Genomic DNA, 25,914 nt, shown 5'->3' on the forward strand with positions numbered 1-25,914 from the left:
AATTCTAGTACCACTTTCTCAGGTTCTGTTTTTGATGGACATGTTACTTTTCAGGTGCAAAAATCCTTATTTCGACTCTTTCATACATTTTCATTTCCTACCTGCCATCATCGTTACTCTTTTCTGCGGACTCTTTAGGATACTTTCTTTTTATGGAAAGTGGCTTCTTCACAGCATGAACACAGCTTCTCTGCACTGGTGGAAAAAAGCCAAATGGGCAGATATATGGAGGTGGGGCAAGTCCCCATGTCCATATGATGTTGCCACCAGGCTGCCAGTCTCCCAGGCTTGGCACGGATCGGTCCCCAGAAGCCCTGCGCTAAGGGAACATGGATTCTTCCATGTTCCCTTTCAATGCTGCGGGGCCAACAGCGGCCTGTCCCACAGATGGCCCATTAGGAAGGGAGCCCTGCAGGTGACAAATAATACCATGGGTGGCTTCATGGCATGTCCTGGCCCCACAGGGTGGACCAGGGCATTGTTTGTTTCATTTGCAGAAAGGTGGGATTATGTAGAATGTAATCCCACCATCCAGCAAATTACAACACCCCCTGCCGCCACCACCCTATGCGGCGGAACCTACTTGCTGCCATGTTTCCAAGTGAGACTCCTTTCAGCAGGACACTGTGTGTCCCACTGAAATGTGTCTCCCGTGGGACACATTTCTGTGCCAGAGATGATCTGGTGCTGAAATGTGTCCCCTGTGGGGGCTCCGTATACTGTAGAGCATGCAGCTCCACAACTTTGTACTGGCGGCAGCCTGGAATGGCCCCACTGGTGTGGAATCGCCCCCTGTGATCTTAATTTCTGTGCAGGAATGTACAGAAGAAGACTTCAACTACCCTAGTTCTAGTCCCTTTTAAGGTCAAAACCAACCCCTTGAATGTCAAACATAGGCATGACTAGCAGGTGAATGTGGCTGAACATACATGACTGAGCATATATCCCATTAAAATAATGTTGTATGGCTGGATAATGTCTGCACTTGAATGTGCGTCTGTCTGCACTACATTCATTTTGATGGGTTCTATGCATGAAAGTGCATCACCATCCCACACTCTCACCTGTCAACTAAAGGCTCATTGGCTCAGACAGTTGCCTCAGGATCAGGGATGAAATTTCTCACCACAACCCCAACACCTGCTCCCATGCAAAACTTTTTATACCCTTTCTCAAACAGAATATGAAAAATGGTTAAAGGGGGTCTTTTGCAGTATGACAATTTCATTTGCAAAATTTTGCATCACACATATATATATCTGTGATGTGGTGCATGCTAATTGTGAACACAAGAAACTGGACCAAAGCAGTCCTTTTTGTCCAGTGGACCATCTGTTGAGCTTAACCCATGACCTGGAAAAGAACTCTTTTATGACTTTTGCTCTCTTGTCCCTGTAACCCACAGTCAAAAGTTTGGTGACTTGCCTGTAAGACCCCCCTCCCCCTATGGTCTGATAATAATTAAATTATTAGATGTATGTGCTAATTTACTCCTCACAATTTGTCTAATCACAATTTGTATTTTTCCAATGAAGCTTTGACTGTGAGATTCATCACCAAGCGATTTATCGGTGATTATGATCCTACATTAGGTAAGTCTAGCTTCTTGTCTACGTGTACTGAACCCATTCAAGTATGTCTTTTGGAGACATTTATCTAAGTGTTTTTGAAGAAGGACTGGAGACTAGCACTATCATATGTTAAAAATTGATCTTCTGATTGTTATAAATGGCTAAATGATTAGTATGATAGAATTTTGTAAAGAAAAGCTACTCATTGTTCAGCTTCTTTCTTGCCTCCATTTATCAAATTCCCACATTCAAGAAAGAACCCGAAGGTATTATTTATTGTTTGGGTATAGCTGTTTCTTAGATGGGCTTTCTGAAGATCCTGGCTTTCTGCAATGACTCAAAATATCAACAAAGGATTATCAGCTACATGTTGGTAAACTCCCAGAAATTTGGAGGTGGATACTGAAGAGGGTGGGGTTTGGGGAGGGACCTCCATGGGATATAATGACATAATGTCCACCCTCCAAAAAAGCCATTTTCTCCAGGAGAACTGATCTCTGCCAACTGGAGATCAGGTCTAATTCTGGGACATTTCTAGGTCCCACCTGGAGGTAGGATGTCAGTCCCAAAGTGGAACCTGGGGACCCCCCATTTTACAGCTCATCTCCAGGTGACAAGAGATAAATTCCCCTGCATGAAATGGCTGCTTTGGAGGGTAGACCCTATAGAAGAAAAAAAGTCATTTTTTATATACTGATTTCCTCTACCAGGAGTTTCAGAGCGGCTTACAATAGGCTTCCTTTCCTCTCCCTACAACAGACACCCTGTTGTAAGTCTAAGAGAGCCCTGATATTACTACTTGGTTAGAACAGTTCTATCAGGCTGTGCTGAGCCCAAGGTCACCCAACTGGCTGCATGTGGAGGAGCGGAGAATCAAATACAGCTCACCAGATTAGAAGCCACCACTCTTAATCACTACATCAAGCTGGCTCTCTCCAAGCTGGTTTCATGCATTATACTCCAGTGAGGTCCCTCCCTGCCCCAAATCCCATGCACTCCCAGCTCTACCCCCACAGTATCCAATATTTCCCAACTCACAGCTGGCAATCCTACCTGGAGGTTGGCAACCTTATGCCCACTTCATCACTGATTCTCATTTATTTTGGAAAGCTAGATCAGTCGGTCCATCCGTCCATCCATCTGTCCATCCATCCATCCATCAGCCTACTATTTAGAGATCCTTGTGAGGCATATTCTTCCCCCTTCCCTCTGCTATTCATCTGAAAAATTAAGCTAATCCACAGTGTGACCTAGTTCTCCTCAATTTTGTTCCCAGGCTTTGTTATGATAACTGGGGAGGTGTTTTGCAGAAAAGTATGGCTTGTCTTCCAAGGGAAGGGGAAATAATGTTTCTACTCAGAGATGTTTTTAAAGAAGCAGTTCTTCCTTTTCTCCCTCAATAGACCATAGATTTTGTAAAAAAAATGTTTTTTGTGTGTTCATATTGGCATAGGCAGCTCAAGCTTGTGTACGTGTCCTGCTCTTTTCAGTGGAAATAACTTTAACGGAAATGTGCATGAGAATGCTACAATCTTCTTCAGCAATAAATCCTCAATATGTATGGCAACTGCTTTTAGGTAGAACAAGAACAAGACAGCAAGAAACTGCTCCAGATTCCTGATAAAAAGAAGAGCAAAGTTCCTCTGATGGAAATTTCCAGGTTCCTTTGCCATTTGAATTCCGGATCAGGCTTAAGGTGTTGGTTATCACCTTTAAGGCCATACACAGTCTGGGCCCAGTATACCTGAGGGACCGCCTCTCCACCAACACTCCTCAAAGAGCCTTGCGCTCTACTACTTCCAACCTCCTAGTGGTCCCTGGCCCCAAGGAAGCCGCTTGACCTCAACCAGGGCCAGAGCTTTCTCCATTCTGGCCCCCACCTGGTGGAACGAGCTCCCAGAGGAGATCAGGGCCCTGACAGAACCTAAATAGTTCCACAGGGCCTGCAAAAGGGAGCTTCTCTGCCAGGCATTTGTTATGATCATGTTAAGTTATTATTGTTATAATGTTATTACTGTTATCACCTGTTACCATATGTTATCTGTATCTTTTCCTGTTTCCTGTAAACCAACCCTGAGCCCTCGGGGAGGGTGGTATATAAATAAACAAACAAACAAGTTTGTTATTCTTACATTTATTACTTGATTGAATTTCCCAGATTGTTTTTATAGTATAAAGTGATTGTTTTCAGTATTTTCACCCTTATTTTTCCAATAGAACAAAAGCAAATACTGAGCCCCCCCCCCCTACACACACACAATATTTTTGGCCTGATGCGAACTTTAAAAGATAGCTATGTTACCCAAATTGCTGGGGATAGCAAGAGGCTGGGTAACACAGGATCTTTACTACCAATTTTTACGGGGTCCTTTCCCAGGAAGAAACCCTTTTTAAATGAAGAAGACAAAAGCTTACACTCAGGGGATTTATTTGGGGAAAATATCAGGGTTACATTCAAAACACACACAGAAGCAAAAACATACATACACTAAGTTCTACAGGGGGACAAGTTCACTAAATTCTACAGGGGGACAAGTTCAAGATACTGCACCTTTCTTGGATCCAAGCAGCCCAGACACAGGGTTGACGACATCAGGGGATGGACAGGATGCCGGGTGTGGACAACAACACACACACACAGGGTGTGCGCAAGGCTTGATATAGTGTTTGAAATTCCCGGGTCAGCCCCAGAGACTGCCCACTAGGAGGTCCGTGATTGTTGATTGGTCTCTAATATTATGAGTACCTGATAGGTGAGTTTGAACTGTGATGTCACTAGAGTGGGAGGTGTGGAGTAATCTCATCAAGTAGAATAATACCTTGGCTAGGTGTAATGTGTGGCTAATGGCCTTGTCTTTGTTTTATCAGGAAGGACTGGGGGAAGACATTTGGGGATAAGAGATGGTGCTAGACAGAAATTACACTGGACAAGAAAGACAAAAGAAGTTGCAGTTAGTACCTTGAAGGGATATTCCTTTCCTGTAGATAGTCTAATGGTCTTTGGCTGGGGGGGGGGGGTGATTTAGATAACGTGCACATTTAGCTCAGTCAGTTGGGCAAGGAGGAAATGTAAGAAATCTAGTGAAGCCCAAACAAGATGGAGCCTTAGCCTGTCTTCCTAGGTTTCTTAAGGGCCCCTACTGACTCCATAGTCAGTCTCTGCCAGGCTGGTTTCTGTGTGTGCCAACCTGCTCAGAGTCCAGTCATGGGCTTCTGTGCATGAAGGTATCTCTGTGTGAGGCACCCTTCCATTATGGGCTACCTCTCGGGTAACAGCTATATGTCCAGGAACAGGCAAGGTGCCCCAACCCAGCCTGTACAGTGCCTCTACTTACTGCAACAAAGCCCCTGATGGTGAGCTGCTCTATAGCCCCAAGAACAGGCTATCCCCAAATGGCAGGGACATGGCCCAGTGACAGCTGGAGGCCTGCACCTTAGGTCATCAGGATAGTGAGGGTATGGCTGAAAGGATGAAATGTACCAACCCCTCTGACTACTCTGACTGTGAAAATGTTTTTCCTGATATCTAGCCTATATCGTTGTACTTGTAGTTTAAACCCATTACTGCGTGTCCTTTCCTCTGCAGCCAACAGAAACAGCATCCTGCCCTCCTCCATGACAACCTTTCAAATACTTAAAGAGGGCTATCATGTCCCCTCTCAACCTCCTTTTCTCCAGGCTGAACATTCCCAAGTCCCTCAACCTATCTTCATAGGGCTTGGTCCCTTGGCCCCAGATCATCTTCGTCGCTCTCCTCTGTGCCCTTTCAATTTTATCTACGTCCTTCTTGAAATGAGGCCTCCAGGACTGCACACAGTACTCCGGGTGTGGTCTGACCAGTGCCGTATACAATGGGACTATGACATCTTGTGATTTTGATGTGATGCCCCTGTTGATACAGCCCAAATAGGCATTTGCCTTTCTTACCACTGCATCACACTGCCTGCTCATGTTTAGTTTACAATCCACAAGTACCCCAAGGTCTCGTTCACACACAGTGTTACCTAGAAGCATATCCCCCATCCAGTAGGCATGCTTTTCATTTTTCTGACCCAGATGCAGATAAGTAATAAGTACTTAGAGTAATAAGCACTCAGGAAATAACATGCTGAGACAGTCCAGCTCATCAGAGCCATAGAGACCGTGTAAGCTGTAGAAAAGCCTTAGGAATACAAACATCCCAATTACAAATATGTCTTCGGAATCTGACTAATTTTGAGGGAGGGTATTGGAGCAAAATACCGCGGGGCTAGATTCAAATGGGTAGCCGTGTTGGTCTGAAGTAGCACAATAAAATCAGACTCCAGTAGCACCTTTAAGACCAACAAAGATTTATTCAGAGCGTGAGCATTCGGGTTATAGCTTCATAGACTTCATGGATGGCTTTTGAAGACATCCTGTTTTCCAAAGTGCTTGTCCTCCCTGATAACTGTAATAGGACTACTCTGCCTACTTTGTATTTTATCTCTTATAGTTTATTTAATCATTTTAAGATCTGTTTGGTCATGTAACCCCATTTTATTATTTTGTTGAAATTTTAAACCCTATTTTATATGTCTTATACATTTTATGCCAATAAAAGGTTACTGACTGACTGACTACTCTGCATGATTCAGAGAGGGCTGTAAGTGGGGACAGTGTAGGGATACCAACCTCTGGGTGGTGCCTGGTTTTTTGGAATTAGGCCTGACCTCTGGTGGCAAAGATCAGTTCACCTGGAGAAAATGCTTTGGAAGGTGGACTGGATGGCACCACAGATGAGGTCCCTTCCTCCAAAACTGTACCCTCTCCATGCTCTACCTCCTTCCCCCAATCTTCAGGTATTTCCCTACCCAGAATTGACCAACCCTAGAAGTGTAGGGTTGAAAAAGGGAGTCTGAAGCTGCAATTTTTTGATAGGCATAATGAGAAGGAGAATACAACCAAGGGCAGTGTGTGGTAATCTCTCTCACACCACGCATATGTACAAACTCTGTTCTCCGCACCCTGATCATAAGAAAGGAAAGAATGCCTCTGGGGCCAAGATGAGCTAATAGGGCTAGTTGAGGCCTGATCAATTCAAATTGGAGGTAATTCAATGCCTGGTCAATTCAAAGCACTTGTTCAGTGGTTGGGCTTTCTTCCTTCTTTCAAGCCGTGTTCTGACAGGGCCTAATTTCCTCAGAACAAATGATGTACTCTCATGGCAATGTTCCTACTACCTGTACTGATGCCCAAAGCTGACTGCAGATATTTTTTTGTTTGAAGTCTTAACTGGGATAGCAAACAGGAGGTTGCTTGATGTGTCACGACAGTGAGCCCAATCTCTGCCTGCAATCACAGCTGAAAGTCTGCATTGCTAACAGCTGTGCCCGTAGGCAGCCCACCTGCTGGCATCCCATCACTATTCCTGTCCCTTTTTCTTTTTTATTATTATTATCTTCTGGGAATACCAGCATTTATTAATTTTAAGACATGATAAAAAGAAAAGAAACAAACAAAAAAGATGATACAAAAGTAATGAACCTCCATAAGATTATATCAGAGCCTTATTCAACTAATACATATATTTACTACCTACTTATATAATCTGTGTTAGTTATGCCATAGCTCTTTCTTCTTCTGGTCTACTGTTGACTAAGCTGGTTAGCTTTGCCATTTTAGTTTGTTCTCCTAACTTACCCAATCAGTTTGTCATTTTTGGTGAATCATGTTGTTTCCAGTTCTTAGCTACAGTTATTCTTACCACTGTGGTTGCATGAAAGAAGTCTTCAGCCTTTCAAGGAATGTTGACTGGCATTACACTCAATAACATATAATCAGGGCACATCAGAAATTTAATATTTATCATCTTTTAAAAAATGGTATGAATTTTTATCCAAAACTTGGGGATCATTTTACATGACCACCACATATGATAGAGCCTACTTTGTCCTTACATCGCCAACATTTGTTATCACATTCTTTAGATGCTTTACTAATTAGTTTAGGCATAACATACCATCTATAAAACATTTTGTACCAATTTCCCCTTAATAAATGACATTTCACATGTTTCTAGGTTTTACCCCACAATATCTCCCACATCTTATGGAATATTTCGTATTAGATTCTATCTATTTGATCATACAATTTTAAACCCATTCATCTTCTGTATCATACTTTAACAATAACCTATAAATTTGCCCTTGTAAGTGAGGGTTAGCTTGGAATACAATATTTTCAAACTCAGAGCAGGAACAATATCTATTTGCCCTTGAAACTCCACCTTAAACCTTGTGGTGACCTGTAAGTATTCAAACCATCTAATGCCTATCCCTTCTTTATTAAGTAACTCCAGAATTTTTAGTTTTCCTGTAGCTGTCAAAAGAACAAGAAACCAATGATGCAATAAACTCAATGAAGCCACCTAAGGCACCAGGACCAGATGGGCTATTGGCTGAACATTATAAAAGAATGAAACATGTGGTGACTCCATTCTTGCATCAACTGATATATAGAATAATGGAATCTCCGGAAAGATTGTTCAGAACATCATGGGAGCAAGCATCGATAGCTCTCATACACAAAGAAGGGACTGACCCATTTTTACTGCAATCATATAGACCTATTTCATTGATGAATGTGGATTACAAAATCTTTGTTAAAGTATTAACAGAATAATTTAAGAGATGTATAGGTGATGTTGTGCATGGCGATCAACAAGGTTTTATGCCAAAAATGTATATGAAAACTAATATCTGCCTGATACTAAATGCAATAGACTATGTACATTAGTCAGCAATGTGCTGCTTTTGTCTCCTTTGATGTGGAAAAAGCCTTTGACAATGTTCAGTGGAAATTCCTTCAAGTAACCTTGCAAACATTGGACTTGGGGGAGATGTTTTTGAAATTAATACAACAAATTTTTTCAAAACAGGAAGCTAGAATTTTGGTGAATGGAATACTTAATGTAATACTATTCAGATAATGAAAGGCACAAGACAAGGTTGCCCATTATCCCCTTTATTATATAACTTAGTCTTAGAAACAATTTTGACAAAAATCAGATATTCAACAGAACTTCCTGGGCTCCTTAGTAAAGGTGAGGAGTTCAAGTTGAGGAGTTATGTGAATGATGTGGTCTTCATACTGTCTAATCCTGAAATAACAGTCTCACAATTATTAGATACTTTGAAAGATTTTGGTCAACATGCAGGTTATAAAATAAACAGGGACAAATCTAAAATAATGTTATTATGGGCTTCAGAACAACGGTCATTGGATTTAAAGATGAAAACTGGAAGCGAAGTAAACACAGGAAAAATGAAATATTTGGGAGTAATCCTAGAATCCTGTCGAAACTTATTTGATAACAACAATGGAAGAGAATTCAGGAAGACTTACAAAGATGGACTAAAATGAACTTTTCATGGTCGGCATGAATGGCTACCATAAAAATGAACATCTTACCTAAATTAAACTTTTTATTTTAAGTGATTCCACTTGACATTAAGGACAAGATTTTTCATATGTGGCAAGGTATTGTTAGCAAATTTATATGGAACAACAAAAGACCAAGAGTAGCATTCAAAATTTTGCAGGATGTTAAAAGGAAGACAAAGCATACCAAATTTAAAGCTTTATCTACATGCTGCCACACTATCATGGTTAACGGACTGGATTATGGACCCAACTTCAAGAGACTTAGCATTTGAGAAGTTCAGTCTTGAAGCTGGCTGACATAACTTTTTATGGCCCACACAAAAGCTTAAGAAAATTCTGGATCCAAATTACTGGGACTCTATGTTAATAAATATTTAGAATATAAACAGAGAATAACAGGAAACTCTGTTTTCTTTTTGGACTCTACACTTATGGTTTGTCTATCCTTCCATACTCTAAAGTTACTTTCATAAGTTATTTTAACCTCTTTGCTGCATCTCCAACTAAACCACCTGCAATTCTATATCCAGTTCCTAGTATACTTCAGACCATTCATTCTTTGGTTGCTTTCTCTTTGCGTCTAAAACACCCGCTAGACCAGTTGTCCCCAACCTTTTTATCACCGGGGATCACTCACCGGGGACCACTCAACGCCTTTTACTGAGGCCCAGTGGGGGGGGGGATAGTTTACTCCTCTACTCTCAACCACTGCCCTAGTGCTCTCTGATCGCTATAGTAATGTTTAAACATCCCATCAAAATAAGATACAGACATGCCACAACAATGAAGTGTGTTGTAAAGGGCTGGGGGGGATGAAGTAAAGGGCCGGGAGGGGGGGAGAAGGCGTCCTTCGAGGCCCACCTCCAATTAGTCAAAGGACCACATGTGGTCCGTGGCCCACAGGTTGGGGATCGCTACGCTAGACTATTAGACTTATCAGCCCTTCTGCCATCTTCATCATGATCACTGGAAATATGTTAACAGGAATTGAGTTTCCCAGGAGAAGAGTTCTAAGGGAACAGAGCTCCATCTCTTGGGCCTGAACTTGGCAGTTTCACAAAGCCTTTTTAAAGAGGTGGTAACAACAGGAGAAAAACGATTACTGCAAAACATGGCCATGGAAGTTAGTCTGAACCCCCAGTGGATTTCACTGACATCAATCTAGCTCAATGATGGAGTCACTGGAAGGAAGAATTTCAGCTGAATCCCAGAGCCAGGAGGCAAATCTGTGAAGGTGTTGGCAAAAATGTCTACTGTTGGCCTTTCAGAGGAACTGGTTGACTGCTGTGCTAGACAGGATGCTGGACCAGATGGACTATTGGCCTATTCTGTATACTGGACTGACCATAAAATCAGAGGATGATGTTAGGAAAGTAAAGCTTTTATTTTACACGTTGGGGGAGCAAGGCAAAGAAGTGTGCAGCACTTTAAAATTAAGCAAACATTCTAGTATCTCAGGAGTGCTAACAAGTTTTAGATACTTACTGCTTACCTAAAAGAAATTAAACTATTGAGAGGCATAGTTTCTTCTACACAAGCCATAAATGAACCTATGGAATCTCTGCCTTACCAACACTAGACTTATCTGTGAATGCAAATTTCTCATCCCAATTAGACATATCCTTAAATAAAAGCCATTGTAATAAAGAGAGCAACACAAAGTGTTGTTAAGAAAAAAATATACTATGTGGAAGAAATTGCTAATTACAATAAACATCAAATAACAAACTTGTCACAGTTTCTTCCTTCAGTGAAAATAATTAACAGTAGAATTTGCTTGAAGAAAAAATAACTGTAAATGTTTCTGTATGTACCTTCTTAAATCCAGTACTGAAAATCTATTAATAAACAACTCCTTGCTAAAATTCACATCAAGATTCTCAAATCTCTGTGTTTCTGCAGCAAAAGGGCACACTGAGCAATTATGACATTTATTGTGTCCATAGACACAAGACACTCTTAAAGGTAAAGGTAAAGGTATCCCCTGTGCAAGCACCAGGTCATGTCTGACCCTTGGGGTGACACCCTCTAGCATTTGCATGGCAGACTCAATATGGGGTGGTTTGCCAATGCCTTCCCCAAATACACTCTTAGAGCTATGGAAAATATTAGAGTGAATCAGGGAGTCCCTAATGGCTAGTGCTTTCCTAAACCAAATTAAAGGGGCAGTTCAGGGGTGTGAGACAAGGAGTTTTAGCAAGGGGATGTCTTTCTTTTCTAACTTTAGTTTAAAAAATATAATCTGTATTCTGTGGTGTCCTTGCCCAAAATATTATATTGGCAAGTCTGAGCATCTAGTTCATGGCAGAATCAATGAACACGGAAGCAGAATTAGGAATGGTCTTTTGGAAGCTCCTATAGTATCTTATTTCATTACTGAACATCATACAGAAGATGAGCTTAAATTTTGTGTTCTGTATGTTTTCAAATGTCAAATGTATAATTCTGTCACCAGGGTACTTCTTCCACAGGAAGATAGATTAATTCATAAATTAAAAACTAAGTTTCCTTTAGGATTTGTCCTATTTTCTGTAATTTGTCCCCAGAAATTAAGTATATCAACTTACTCTTAGTACATTTGCTAATTGTCATGTCTTCTTTAAGTACTCATGGTTTATGAACTCCTTTGAGTCATTGCTTTCTACTAATTATAGGACATTTGATAGTAGATTGATGATTGGTTTTGTAGATAATTTTGATCACAAGTTTTACAGGTTTGATTGATCTTTCTAAACTGGAACAGCTACAGCTCATTAACTTCTCTCAACAGCTGATTTTTTTTCTTAAATGTTAGTTCTTGCTTTCCTTCTTTTGACTGCACTAAGTGAGCACATAGAGGCAGTCACTAAGGTAAGCAATATGGGCTTTTTTACCTTAAAAAATTGATAATGGTGAACACCTTATGTTTCCTTGAAAGATTTTAATGGTCATTTTTCACTTTATGCCTTAGAAACCAATTGTAGGTTCTTTGCCAACCACCTTTTGAATGTTTGGAATGTGAATCTTTGCATTTTTATTACCATGTAATACAAATTCATATTACAGTAATAACCGGGTAAATGTTTTCATCTATTGTATATGGTAGATGTTATCAATCACTGTATTTTCACAATAGATTGTTTCAATTTAATAGATATTCCTTTATTTATCTTTATATACTCATATAAAATTTCCCCTTTTGTATATGTCGCTAATTTGTGGAATTGTTTATTAATAGATTTCCAGAACTGAACTGAAGAAGGTATATACTGAAACGTTTTTAAGCAAATTCTGCTATTAAATATTTTCACCGAAGAAAGAAACTGTGACAAGTTTCTTATTTGATGTTTATTGTAATTAGCAATTTCTGCCACACAGTATACCTCTTGGTTTCTTAACAACACTAGCAGTGACTTGTAACTTTGGAGAATTAGATGATTCATTGATTAAGGATAGACTAGTCTGTGGAACCTGGGATTATTCCATACAAGAGAGACTATTTAGGGAAACTGATCTCATATTAAAGTGATGTCTTAATATGGGGAAAGCAGCAGAGGTCTCTAGAGAAAAAGTGAAGGCTCTGCAGTGAAACAGCTGATTGAGAAAGCAAATAGCTTTAGGCTGATAATGCACTGAACAGGGGTTTGGGCTATATGGCCTGTATGGCTCCTTCCAACTCTATGATTCTAGTCAGCATAGCATACCTAGTACAAGGTGTATTCCAGACACACAAAGTAAGACTGTAGGGAAAGAGAAAGGATATCATATAACAGTGATGACATAATGGCCATTACATAGACAGCAGGTTTTAGCTTTTCAGTCACAAAGGAAAACAGCAATTATACCTACTGCAGTTTATTCAACAATGCTGTTGGGAAAACAGCCAGTGTGATTTCAGCTCAATAGTGGGGCCTCTTGTAATGTGATTGCACAAAGTGAATTGAATCCAAACACATCCATTCAAAAAAGCAGCCAGATTTTGGTGATATATAATGATTGTACCACGCAATCCATAGGAAAATGCACCCTGATAAGCACAATATTCCCCCCACCAAAAAAGTGGTGGTACCAACTGACATTTCTTATGGCAGGAAAAGGAAGCACTGAAATATAGGCTATGGACCTAATCAAGGTCCCGTACCAGTTTTCTTTTTTAACTCCAGTTCATGAAACAAGGAGTACAGTTGCTTTTACAAAGGAAAACATTGTAAAAATTATAGAAATGTGTCCCAAGGGGAAGGTTGCCTGGAGGGTGAATTGTTGTTGTTGTTGTTGTTGTCATTGATACTATTACTACAAATAATAATAGACTGTCCCTCTCCAAAAGCGGGCTTGGGTTGTTTACAACACAGAAGCATATTCAACAGTAGAACCAGTATGCCTACCTCAGAGAAATTTACCAGCTGCACTATACAACTATGTGCAAGAGGAACTTCATAGGTTACAGAGCAAAGACATTATAGCACTAGTGGATGGCAGTCCTCCATGCTAGTGGTAAAGAAGACAAACTCTGAATTTGCATTAACCCAAAGCTACTGAATTTTGCGCTGAAGAGATGCCAGTATCTATGTCCGACCATTGACGACATATTGCCCGAATACTCTGCTTGTGATGTTACACATGAGTTCTGGCATATTAGATTTGATGAAGAGTCTGGTAGACTCGCTTTTTCCACACCATTTGGCTGATTCAAATGGTTACACATGCCAATCTTGTGTAACTTAATCCATACACATGTCACAACAACTAAGGGCTCCCTATATGCAGCCTTCATTGATCTCAAGGCTGCTTTTGATACCATCCCAAGAAACCAATTGTGGGCCAAGCTGGCCAATTCCTCCATTGATAAAAGGCTGCTACATTTGATGGTCATGTTACATAAGGACACCAGATTGCAAGTGAGATTTAGTAATGAGGGTAACCTAACAAAAACAGTGAACACTCAGAAAGGCATGAGACAGGGTTGTATCCTAGCCCCCTTTTTATTTAACTTCTATGTTGACTCCTTAATCAAACGTTTTCAGAACTCTGATATCCATGCCCCTAAGCTGGACGATAAGAAAATACCAATTCTTATGTATGCGGATGACGCTGTGATCCTTTCACAAACCAAAATTGGCCTGAAACATGCTCTACTTATTTTAAGCCGACAATGCAAAGAAGAACATCTAAATATTAACTATGAGAAAACCAAAATAATGCACTGTAACAACAGGTTCCAGAAACATCGCTGGTATATTGACAGGCACATAATTGATCAGGTTAACTGTTTTAGATATTTAGGAGTCAGCTTCCAATATAACAGTGGCCATTACGCCCATATACATTCGGTAACAGATTCTGCAAAAAAAAAAAAGTGCTCTAGCCATTCTTAGATTCTCACAAAAGTGGTAAATGTATTCCAGCAGCCCTGAAGCTTTATTCTGCAAAGGTATTAGCATAAATCCTATATGGTACCCAATTGGGTCCTTACAGGAGCTATGTGCTGCTTGAAAGAGTGCAATCAAAAAGAGTGCAATCAAAACACCTAACTGCACATCAAATGTTGTTCTACGCCTTCTGAAGGTAGAAACCCATGCCTGGCTGACAAACATCAATTACTGGTTAAAAATCTACCTCCGTCCTAAGGGACTAATCACGAAATTTTTAGCAGTCTCCTCGCAATTCCCATGGAATAGTAAAATCATTGGAAAAATCCAAACTCTGGGCCTCGGTCCGAACCATCTAATAGAACTTGGCCTTAAAACAGCCAAAGCTGCCGTATGGCAACGTCTTTTTGATATAGATTCTCAGGAGGAATTCTCAATTCTTCCTAGAATCTATAGCACTCTGAAAGGATGGTCAGGAAATACTCCAGCACCATATCTCACAAACATCTCAATAGTAAAATACCATTGGGCCTCAAGAGCACATTTTAACTCATTCCCCTCACCCTCCCTCGAGGGCAGGTTTTTCAATCGTCCGCTGGAGCTAAGTATATGCCCCTGTGATAATGCACGGCCTGAGACAATTTCACATATCTTATTATATTGTCCTTTTTCTGAAAGCATCCAAAAATATCTAATCCTACCTTTACTATCCCACTACACTAGATATTCATCTTTATCATCACACAATAGCGACATTCTAGTTAAATTTTTGCTAAGGGATAAAGACCCAATTATTTCTAACACTGTAGCAAAATTCCTTTACATCTCCACTAGAATTAGTTCGAAAAGAATGTCTTATCACTTGGGTTAATGGGCGTATTGATTCCTTGTCCCTGCAGTTAACTTCCCCTTTGAGGTTATTTCCCCCTTCTTCTTTACATGTTATAACCCTTTCCCCATACCTACAATAACATATTATATGTTCCCATCAATAAATTGTTTTTAACATTGTTTTAGAATCATAGAATAATAGAATCATAGAGTTGGAAGGGGCCATACAGGCCATCTAGTCCAACCCCCTGCTCAATGCAGGATCAGCCCAAAGTATCCTAAAGCATCCAAGAAAAGTGTGTATCCAACCTTTGCTTGAAGACTGCCAGTGAGGGGGAGCTCACCACCTCCTTAGGCAGCCTATTCCACTGCTGAACTACTCTGACTGTGAAAAATCTTTTTCCTGATATCTAGCCTATATTGTTGTACTTGTAGTTTAAACCCATTACTGCGTGTCCTCTCCTCTGCAGCCAACAGAAACAGCATCCTGCCCTCCTCCAAGTGACAACCTTTCAATTTTTTTGACCAGGTGACAGGTTTGCTGGATCGTGGAAATTCGGTTGATGTTGTTTATTTGGATTTTAGTAAAGCTTTTGATAAGGTTCCCCATGATGTTCTGATGGATAAATTGAAGGACTGCAATCTGGATTTTCAGATAGTTAGGTGGATAGGGAATTGGTTAGAGAACCGCACTCAAAGAGTTATTGTCAATGGTGTTTCATCAGACTGGAGGGAGGTGAGTAGCGGGGTACCTCAGGGCTTAGTGCTCGGCCCGGTACTTTTTAACATATTTATTAATGATCTAGATGAGCGGGTGGAAGGACTATTCATCAGGTTTGCAGATGACACCAAATTGGGAGGAACAGAGCTCTATCCCTCAATAAAGCTTTTTTTAAAGACCAGAACTGTTTATTGATGCACTCTTAATAACATAACAGTAACTAGTTCCCTTCAGCTTCTTCATACTAATCCTTCTTGTCTCAGAGGGCAGACCTACCACTAACTTAAGATGAGGGAAACAATGCCAGTTCCCTGATGGCTCTGTCAGCTCATGTTCTTGTGCTTTTGTTGAACGGTTTTATTGATTTATTTTCAAAGTGTGCGCAGTGGCTTACAATGATATGAATCATAGATGCAATAAGACATATGTAACAAAACTATAAAACCGATTTAACCACTAAAAATATAGCAACAATTACCAGTTCGAAAATCCAAACTCAATCAAATTATAAGTAACTTTATATCAAAGGCCTTCTAAAACAAATTGGTCAGCATTTTGTTGGGAAGTAAAGTGGGAATGGGCCAAATGGATTAGCAATGGCAAACGATTCAACACTCTTCAGGCAACACCTCTCTCTGGGGGACAGCATGGATTTATAGAACTGGGCACCACCAACAGATTCTCATGGATGGAGGTAGACTTTACAGTACCTTGGTCCCAGGCCTTTTATGGTTTAATGGTCAACAGCAATACCTGGAAACAGACCTTTTCCACACCCAGGCCAGCATGCCAGGCTGCCGTGAGGTATTTCAGCTGGGGCAGGTTGCCATTGTGGCCATTGTACCTTGTCTGTCTCAGATTTGTGCTCCTGCATGGGAGGTAGGTAGCAAGCTTCCTCTGCACTGCAGTGCAGTGGGGGCCCTTCTTTTGTTTGTTTATGAATGTGCTGGGATACAGTACCACATTCCTAAACAAAAAAAATGCCCCAGGCAGCCCCACAGTGCTGGGCAGTGCAGCATAGCCACCTGTGGCATTTTTTGTCCCTTCCTGGATGCTGTACCCATGGCCACGGGTGGGGAGGAACTGGGCCAGGACAGCCTAACTTTTCCCTTTTCAATGGTCCAGGCGCGGCATAGGCCCTGTGTGTGCCCAGGGCAAAAAAAGGGAACATGGAATTATCCATGTTCTCCTGCTGTGGGGCAAATGAGGGCCTGAGTCAGGCCAGGCCTGGGACAGCTCCGGCCCAGCGACATCATGTGGAACAAGGAATTTGCCCCACCACCAGACGAGCAGTGAGTCAGGACAAATTCCCAGTGTGGAAAAGGTCCAGGTGATGGTGAAGTTGATGTAATACTGTCCAAATACATTCACTGTAACATATTCCAATTAGGTTCCTCAAAGCCACCAACTCTGAAACTGCCTGGAAAAAAACTGAGTTGAGTGTCATCATCATTGATTCTAGCATATGAACCAGTAGACTTCTCATTCTCCTAGTGCACGTGTGGCTACAGCACATTTAGAATGCAGTCATGACCTAACCTTGAACCAGTGACCAAGATTTAACAGGCTACACAAAAAGAAGAGAAACAAATCTTTCTGACCCAAGTTAAGTACAGATTTATTACAGCTAACTAGAGAGCACCAATCAAAAGAAAGTCTGCATGCACATTGTTCGAATTTTTCTTTGAGTGCAGTTGGTGCTCTCTTGCCAAACTCACTGGCTATAATATTAAGCTCCATTTCCCAAGGGATCTTTTAATGTCAATCTAGACTAGAAGAACCACGTGACTGAACTTGGCTGGTATCACACTTGAACACAGAAAAGGTCTTTATTCTATAAAGTCATGAGAATGACTTTTCGGATGTACAGGATGGAAAAGTATAGTCAGGGCTATTTTAAAAGGTCATATTGCTAAGGAAATGCTTGGTGAAGAGTGCAATATCATAAAAGAAACACATTTGCTTATTCCACGTTATATCTTTCATGCCTACAGGGAGCAGAGGAGAATAAGTGATAAGTGTTGCTTGTGATCCTATTTGGTATGCTCACAGACTGCCCAAACCAAGAGGCATCACACCCCCCACTAACTTTTTGTAGGGACTTAAACCTCCTAGCTTTCTTATGTTCATGGTCATAAGAGCACAGTTGCAGAAGAATGGGCTTCACAGCTTTTTAAGAGTGCAAAATTATTGTGCAACTTGCTCTCATGTTCACAATATGTGTAGGAAGTTCCCATATTAGAATCATAGAGTTGGAAGGGGCCACATAGGCCATCTAGTCCAACCCCCTGCTCAACGCAGGATCAGCCCTAAGCATCCTAAAGCATCCAAGAAAAGTGTATTATATTATGTATGTATTTAATAGTGGTCTCCATGATGCCAAAGAAATAATTAATTAGCTTTATTTAGAATGCTCTTTGGCTTTTTACTAGGTCTTTTTGCAGATGTGGGGGTGTTAAGTGCCTGTCAAGTCACTTCCGATTTACCATGACCCTATGAATTAAAGACTATTGTTAAAAGTCTTGCTCAAGTCTTGCAAACTGAGACCTGTGGCTTCTGTGAGTGAGTCAATCTATCTCTGTCTAGGACAATTCTCATACATATTTCTTTTTCACAGAGATGATTTACAGGCATACAGCTGTTATTGATGGAGAGATGGTGCATTTTGAAATTCTTGACACAGCAGGACAGGTATGATTATCATTTAGTGGATGGTATCACAGATTACTGCATTAAAACAAGCTCTTGTTCATGTCACTGAACATTTTTTAAAAATATGCATTTTCCTCATATACTTCCAATTTTGTTCAGAGACCAAAAATGTCAGAAGCTCAAAGGCTCATATGAGAGTGGAAGAAACAGGAAGTGGTGATGTGCATGCTGATGTTGAAAGATTAGATGGACTTTAATAGTGATAAGTTTCATCTTTATGGGACAAAAATACAAGATATCTGGACAAGGGTTAGCTGATGGGAGCATTCAGATACTTGATAGTATTTGAGAGTTGATTGAAGGGTTATTAAGCCAGCTCAAGGACAGGCTGGCTATAATTTTAATAGGAGGTTTATACCAGACCATAAATCAAAACTGAAGTCACAGACGGGGAAACGAAGATCCATTTCTCTTATAAAGTCAGATTTGCAGTTTCCATATTTGGGAAAGAGAAAGGCCAAATGTAGTGAGAACTAGAGAACAGCAGAGAAGCTTGTTTAGGATACATATGTTACATATCTCTGTTGTGATCCATCTGTTGTTTCCTGATCAGATGCTCTGGAAGCTTTTTGGCACAGATGCACGTATATTAATTGTTATTGTAGAGTGATATTCAGCACTTCAATTCTTGGCACTTCAGTTCATGCAATATTCGTTCTTGGGTGGTAGATTTTTAATGGTTTGTTACAAGAGGACACACTTTTAATTTGGTTTTGCATGAATCCCAGTGATTCAACAGTTATTCTAGCATGCAGGAACTTGCATTAAAATGTATATACGAGGGATTCAATTCATATTAATTTTAATTTTATAAAGAGAACATTAAATTGTGTTAAGAGATGAGTAATCTACACAAGTTCACCTTGAGAGTGTGCCCTTAGGCATATGCTTCTGAAAGCAGGTGTAGTGGTGACTACTTTATGTACGCAGGTTCTGTGGCTGACTGGATTGCCCTCCCTTTTTGCACCACATGACATTCTACCTTTGAGAATGAGGAACAGTGTCTTGCATTAAACTTGCCTTTCGCTTCTGTCTTTAAGCTGCACTGTACAGTTAAGCAGTTGTTGCATTGCTGCACACCTGCTTACTGTGGATCAAACTATATGGTCAATGGCAGACCAGATTTAGAAATGGGGTCACCACTGAGCTGCTGCCAGGCGGGGGAGGAAGTGATTTATTTATAATTACACTTATTTGCAGTTGAGAAGCAATGAGTGGGAAAGATCTATTCTTCTCTTTCCTTGCCCATCACTTATCCTGCAGCCCCTTCTGTCCTGTTCCTTTATGAGATGAACCACATGTACAGCCCTGTGTCAAAAGGAAGGGGTTGCAGGGTGAATGCCCACAACCTTGCTTCTCCATGATCAGTCAGACTTCCTCCTACCTCACTGCATCTGTTTGCCAGCCTCCCAGGGCCAGACTTGCTTCTGAAAATCCAGTTTGGTCCTTCCTGCCTATCACTCTCCACGTAGGTGGATGCATATTGACCTGCCAGGTTCTCAGCTGTAATCGATAACTGCATGTAGAATCACTGTAGGTTTGGCAGAAAAGATGCTGTGTGCAGAGAGTCTTTGTTTTGTTATTTGTTTTTCTGTCCTAGGAGGAAGATTCCCTGCAGATAGAAGAGAAGATTAAGTGGGGAGATGGCTTTGCCGTGGTTTACTCAGTCACTGACAGATGCAGCTTTGACGAAGTCATGAGGCTGTGTTTCCTTATCAACCACATCCATTCCAGCCCAAAGAGGAGCAGTGGGAGTGAGCAGCCGCCAGTGGTGATCATTGGAAATAAGAAGGACCTGCAGTTTGATCGGATGGTGACCTCTGAGGATGGGGAGAATCTCTCCAAGGCCTTGAAGCATCCTTTCTATGAGATTTCTACCAGGGACAGCTACGAGGAGACTGTGATGGTGTTCAACACCCTGTATAATGAGCTGATGAAGCAAGGGCATTTTTCTCCGGGGACGTTCAAGAGGAGAGCTGTGTCTAAACTGATGGAGAAGATCCCTAGGATTCATGCCAACTCAACCCTGACCTCAAGTGGCAGGAGCCTGAGCTTCAACTCGTTCAGAGACTACATCCCAGAGTGAACTTCTGCTCAGGCATTGTGTGGTGGTGAATAATGCATCCAGGGACCAGCAGGAGTGGGCAAAAGGGAAGCTGCAAAACTAGGCACACTCCTTGTCCAGAGTCCTGTAAATAGTTAGGAAGGGGGATTGTTTTTGTTTTTTTTAATTATCATATTTAATCCAGGAAGATAATGTGATGACCTTATATGAATTGTAGTGAGGGAAAGTTGATATGGGCAGAAATGTATCCCCTCTTTTAAATCTTGGCCACTTCTCCCTCTGACCTCACTGCATATTATGACATTATGACCTTGGCTCAAGGAAGCAAAGGAAACTTGTAGATCCAGACTGAGGCACTGAGCTCAGCCCTTGCTGAGTATCGACATCTCTTGTGGAGGGTTTGGGTGGAGTCTCCATACTGTGGCCAGGCGGAGTTGAATAAGACTCACTCTTCCAGCACAGTGTTCACAACTAATAGTATTATATTTGTACCACATTGTGGCTTTTTGGCTCCACAAGTCATTGATAAAAGTACTGTCTTGCTTATCTAGGTGTAAGAGGAGGACAGTGAAATCAGTAGCTTGATGAGAGGTGGACAAAAGCAAATGTTGCTAACAGAGTTACAAGGATATAAATAAGATTTGAAGGGAGAGAAAATACAGTCAGATATTACGTTAATTTATAGAGCTAGATTGACCAAAAAATCCTTGGGTGCAACGTAGTGCCCTTCTTTTGAGGCAAAGTAATCAATAAGGCCCATCCATCCCCCCGCCACCGCTGAGAACTTTGCATGAAAATGCAGGCCACTCTTCTTTGCCTGGTGTGTGAATGTCATTGCCAAGGAATATATTGAAGCCTCTCCGTCCTTTCAGGAGACTTCTGTGAGTAAACCATATAACAGACACATGCAGCTTCTTACACCCAGTCAGCCTCTCTAGCCTGGGACTGTTTACTCAGAGTGGCATTTATTCTGCAACAACTTCATTTCCTCCTCTTTTTTAATGAACTGGAGAAATGAGGGATTGAACCTAAATCTTCCACAAGCAAAGCATGTTTCTGCGACCGAGAGAGAACGTTTTCTCAGGCTGTTTTTCCTCCCTTTTCTGAAGGCCACCCTGACCTGCCCTTCAGTGGCTCCTGAGCCCTGGCTGGCTTTGGAGGATAGGGGACTGATTTACTAGCACTGCTCAGAGGCTTCTACCACACCTTTAACTCAGCTTGCTCCCCACTTCTGTGTGGGCAGCACAAAACAACACCTTGTGCTTCAAGCATTTAGAGCTTTTTTGTGAGCGATGTTCCTTAAATCTAATGATGCTAAATATGCTTGATTAAAGCTTCCAACCATGGCTGTCTTATTTTCCTGTCCTCCTGTACCCAAGGAAAAAGACCCCCAAAGTGAATAAGGGTCTTGTAGTAAAAGCAGCCGACTCCTCTCAGCAAGCTCAAGAAAGTGGACTGTTCTTAAAATCTTGTTAGGTTTCATATTAGAGTTATACTTTCGTCTTTGTTTGTTTTTTTCTGCCCTGAAGCTGTGTGGCTTTCTAATTACATTTTGTATTGTAAAATTATATTATCTTCTGCTGTTGAAGGGAGGGGGAGGAGACACAGATGGCACAGGGCATGGAATTTGGCTACACCAAAAGCTAAAGAAATGCTGAGGCTAGAGCAACCCGTCATTAGAAACCAGAACAGCTCATGAAGGGTTGCTTCTTGGTTGCTACCAGCTCTTGCTGCCCCTCAACATCTGACCACCTGCTCAACCCCTCTACCTCTTATTGTCCTACAAAGGAGCCAGTGCAGAGACATGAATGTTTGGAAAGCTGCACTGGGCATGCAAGACATGCCATCCTTTCTCTAAGGATGCCTGGGAAGAGGAGGAAAGGAGCCTTAGCTACTCCAGTTCTTCAGTGGGGAGCAGGCAGTTTCAAGACACTGATTGTTGCCCTCTAGAATCTGTTGCCTGAGGCCACCACATCACCTTGCCTCATCGTAGACTCTGCTGTGAGGCGGATATATGGCTGCCTGCAAAAGCAGCAGCTCCGCAACTCCTCCTCCTCTTTGCCCAATAACATCTAGTAAAACTTGTAAAGGGTTGCCAACCTCCAGGTGGGGCCTAGAGTACTCCCAGAGCTACTATTAGCCTCCAGACTGCAGAGATCAGTTCCCCTGGAGGGAATGGCAGCTTCAGAGGGTAGATTCTATGAAATTGTGTCCCTGCTAAGCTCCCTCCCTAAATTCCACCCTCCACAGTCACCACACCCGAATCACCAGGGATTGCCCAAGTCAGAATTGGCAACCCTGAGGAAAGCAAATGCATGGAAAGCTTCTTCTTTCTCTGTGCACACAAGCACACTTACCATTAACTTCATTGGCTGCTGCTTGTGGTCACAGGGTAATTCTAGCAGTAACTGCACCATTTCCTGCACATTACAAGGTGGGGGAGGAAGAGATGCAGAAAGCTGCAGTCACTTGGCCATTTGTCAGTTCTGCATGCAGGCTATTGCTGGGCAAGCCATATTACCCTTGACCCATAATGTGCACTAAAGGAGCAGAAATTCTCAGGCTGCTGGGGGTGTTGTTCTGTGTACTATAATGTACCTTCTTTTGTCCCATATTGCTCCTGCCTTTCTAGGGACTTCCTTCTGCATCTGCACTTAACACTAAAGTGCTGAGGTGACAATACAAACAGTTTTGTTGCCAACAGGCCCAGAGATGGACTAATAGGTGCTTTATTGCCATATATGGAACCCAGAGGGTGGTAGTGATGGAATCCAGTTTTCTTTAATTTCATTGACATATAGGAGATGAGAAAAGAAACACATATAAGAAGTCTCCACCAGGTAGCTCATGAACTGCTGGTACCTCTCCATCTGCTGCAGAGCAGCTCATGGATATCCTAGAAAAGCCAGGGAAAGGTCACAAAAAGTCCCCCCTCCCATTGCCCTTCATTTGGGTGATGGACTTATTGGATAACTGAAGCAAGGCACTGGTCCCTAACAGATGGGAGCTACCTGTGCTGCTGGTGGTGCTACAGAACATGTGCAGGAAAGTGGGTAAATGTCCAGGGGAAAGGTAGAAGGCCTTTGGAAATTATCATAGGAAGCCAGGAGTGTCAACTGCACAGCCTGCACTGGTCTTTGTCGGCTGTGGGAACTCAGAGACCTGACAGCTCCAAGCTGCAGGGAGTGGGGTATGTGGATCCTGTGTACAGATATGGAGCCATCAGACTAAGCTTCCAGGTGCAATTTGATGCCCTTAAGAGATGCTGTGGCAGCCCATTTCTGTGTTCTGTTTCAAAAGGGCAGCAAAGCCATTCTTTTAAATAAATCCATTTCTTCAAAGGGAACATTTTGAAAGGTAAATCATAAACCTCAGATGTGGCATAAAGAAGGAAACAGCCTTCTCAACCACCACCACCCTTCAGTCTACTGCATGCTTTTTAAAAACCAGAATTAAATTTTCAGGTTTTGCTCTTGGAAGTACCTTGGCACAATCCTTTGTGTGATAAGTGCCAGTTGCTGCTTTGTTTCCTTTGAGGAAGCCTCCTTTTCCCAGCTATGTTTCCAAGAAACAAATCCTATAAGACGAGACCATTTCCATGGGAGAAGGATGTGACTGGAAGACTTCTTTCAATTGGCAAGCCAAAGAAAGTATTCAAAATTTTGAGTTTGCCAGGTGATGTTTTAGTTAAGGTCTGATTGTCAGAATATGTGTAACATTGTTCCTGACCAGGAGGCTAGGAATCTATATATATTGGAAATGTATATTAAGAGTCCAGACTGGAAGATTTTCTTTCTAGCCTTGATGATACTTGTACAATGAAAATTAAACCTATCTTGCTTTTTACCAGTACTCATGCTCCTTTCACCCAGATTGAAAGCATGTAAGCGACAAAGTGTCACCCAGTCATAGCTCTGAAAATGCTACAAATTCATGTGGATAAACAATGGTTTACAATCTAGCATGCACAGCAATGTACCTTGCTATATAGCACATTGATCGCTATTTTCAGTGGACACATCCTCCTTAATTTCTCACTCATCCCATTTCTTCTCTGACAATGCAGCGATCCTACCAGTGCTAATTTTGTATCACTTGGACCGTTTATGCACTGGAGGTTTCATATCGGGCTGCAGGCTGGAGTTTTAGTCGTGGCAAGTTGCCCCACCTCTTCCTGCACCCACATGGGGGAGCATTTGGCCTGGTGCACCTCATCTGCCCCCGATTTGTGCTCCTGCATGGGAGCTGGGGCAGTGAAGTTCCCAGTGCATAAACGGTCTTGGCTGTTACATTGACCATCTCAAGTGCAACATTAAACAGCCATACCATCCACAGAATAATTTTTAAAAATGGTTCTCTTTTCCTTTTCCATTCAAAGGCCCTGTGATGATTGGCTGCTTTGTCTGCCTGTCTGTACAAGGTGATTCAAATAGGGGTTCATGAGCCAGTGCAGCATAGGTGTTGGAGCATGAGGCTAAGACTGGGGAGAGGCAGATCTGAATCCCCACTCTGTCATGGCAGCAACACTGTGTGATCACTCTCAGCCTCACCTACTCTCAGAACTACTGAGAATGTAAAATGTGGCAAGGTTAGTTCTGTGTTCTGCCCCAAGCTCCTTTGCGGAAGGACTGGGTAAAATGTGATCAAATTGAAATGGATTGAGATTTCAAAGAGAATACATTTGGAAAATGTGATCTTTGGCTATGTCCCAAAATACATTCTCTTTGAAATCCCAAGGCATTCGTATGCTGTATTTTTTTTTAAATACACATTCTTGTTATTTAACTTTACATACTGTATTTGTTTGCATTGTACCTGTAAAACTGACAGCAGAAATCTTAATGGTTAGAAGATAAAGAAATATGGTCATCATTGCTGCTGTTTGTATGAGTGATGGTGATTGTGCTGTGAATAAAACATTGTTTCGTTTTTATCTTTTGGCCACTCCACTGTAAACGTTCATATGTAGCGTCACTGTAATATTTATCTGCATTTTTGAATTTGCATTTAATGAAAGGAAATTCTAATCTTGGCACTCTCCTACAACTCATTAAATAAATAAGTTATGTACCAATGAAATCTGGAGTGTCAGTAAAGAAAATCCCCCTTATAAATGACACACAATGTTTTTCTCAAGCATAGAATCATAGAATCATAAAATCATAGAGTTGGAAGGGACCTCCTGGGTCATCTAGTCCAACCCCCTGCACTATGCAGGGCACTCACAGCCCTATTGCTCATCCACTGTAACCTGACACCCCT

At 41.6% G+C, this 25,914-nt stretch overlaps 1 protein-coding gene across 1 annotated transcript in view; it reads left to right on the plus strand.

Annotated features, from left to right (window-relative positions):
• LOC143829824 (ras-related and estrogen-regulated growth inhibitor-like) overlaps positions 1–25,585 on the plus strand; it is a 54,200-nt gene extending 28,615 nt beyond the window's left edge. Inside the window, exons 2-4 of the mRNA XM_077321281.1 lie at positions 1,536–1,592; positions 18,493–18,566; positions 20,188–25,585. Of these exons, the coding sequence (XP_077177396.1) occupies positions 1,536–1,592; positions 18,493–18,566; positions 20,188–20,673 (617 nt within the window). The 3' untranslated portion in view covers positions 20,674–25,585. The remainder of the gene's footprint in view (positions 1–1,535; positions 1,593–18,492; positions 18,567–20,187) is intronic.
• The last annotated feature ends 329 nt before the right edge of the window (positions 25,586–25,914 follow it).

Source organism: Paroedura picta, chromosome 2 (assembly GCF_049243985.1).
Source record: "Paroedura picta isolate Pp20150507F chromosome 2, Ppicta_v3.0, whole genome shotgun sequence".
NCBI classification, from domain to species: Eukaryota; Metazoa; Chordata; class Lepidosauria; order Squamata; family Gekkonidae; genus Paroedura; species Paroedura picta.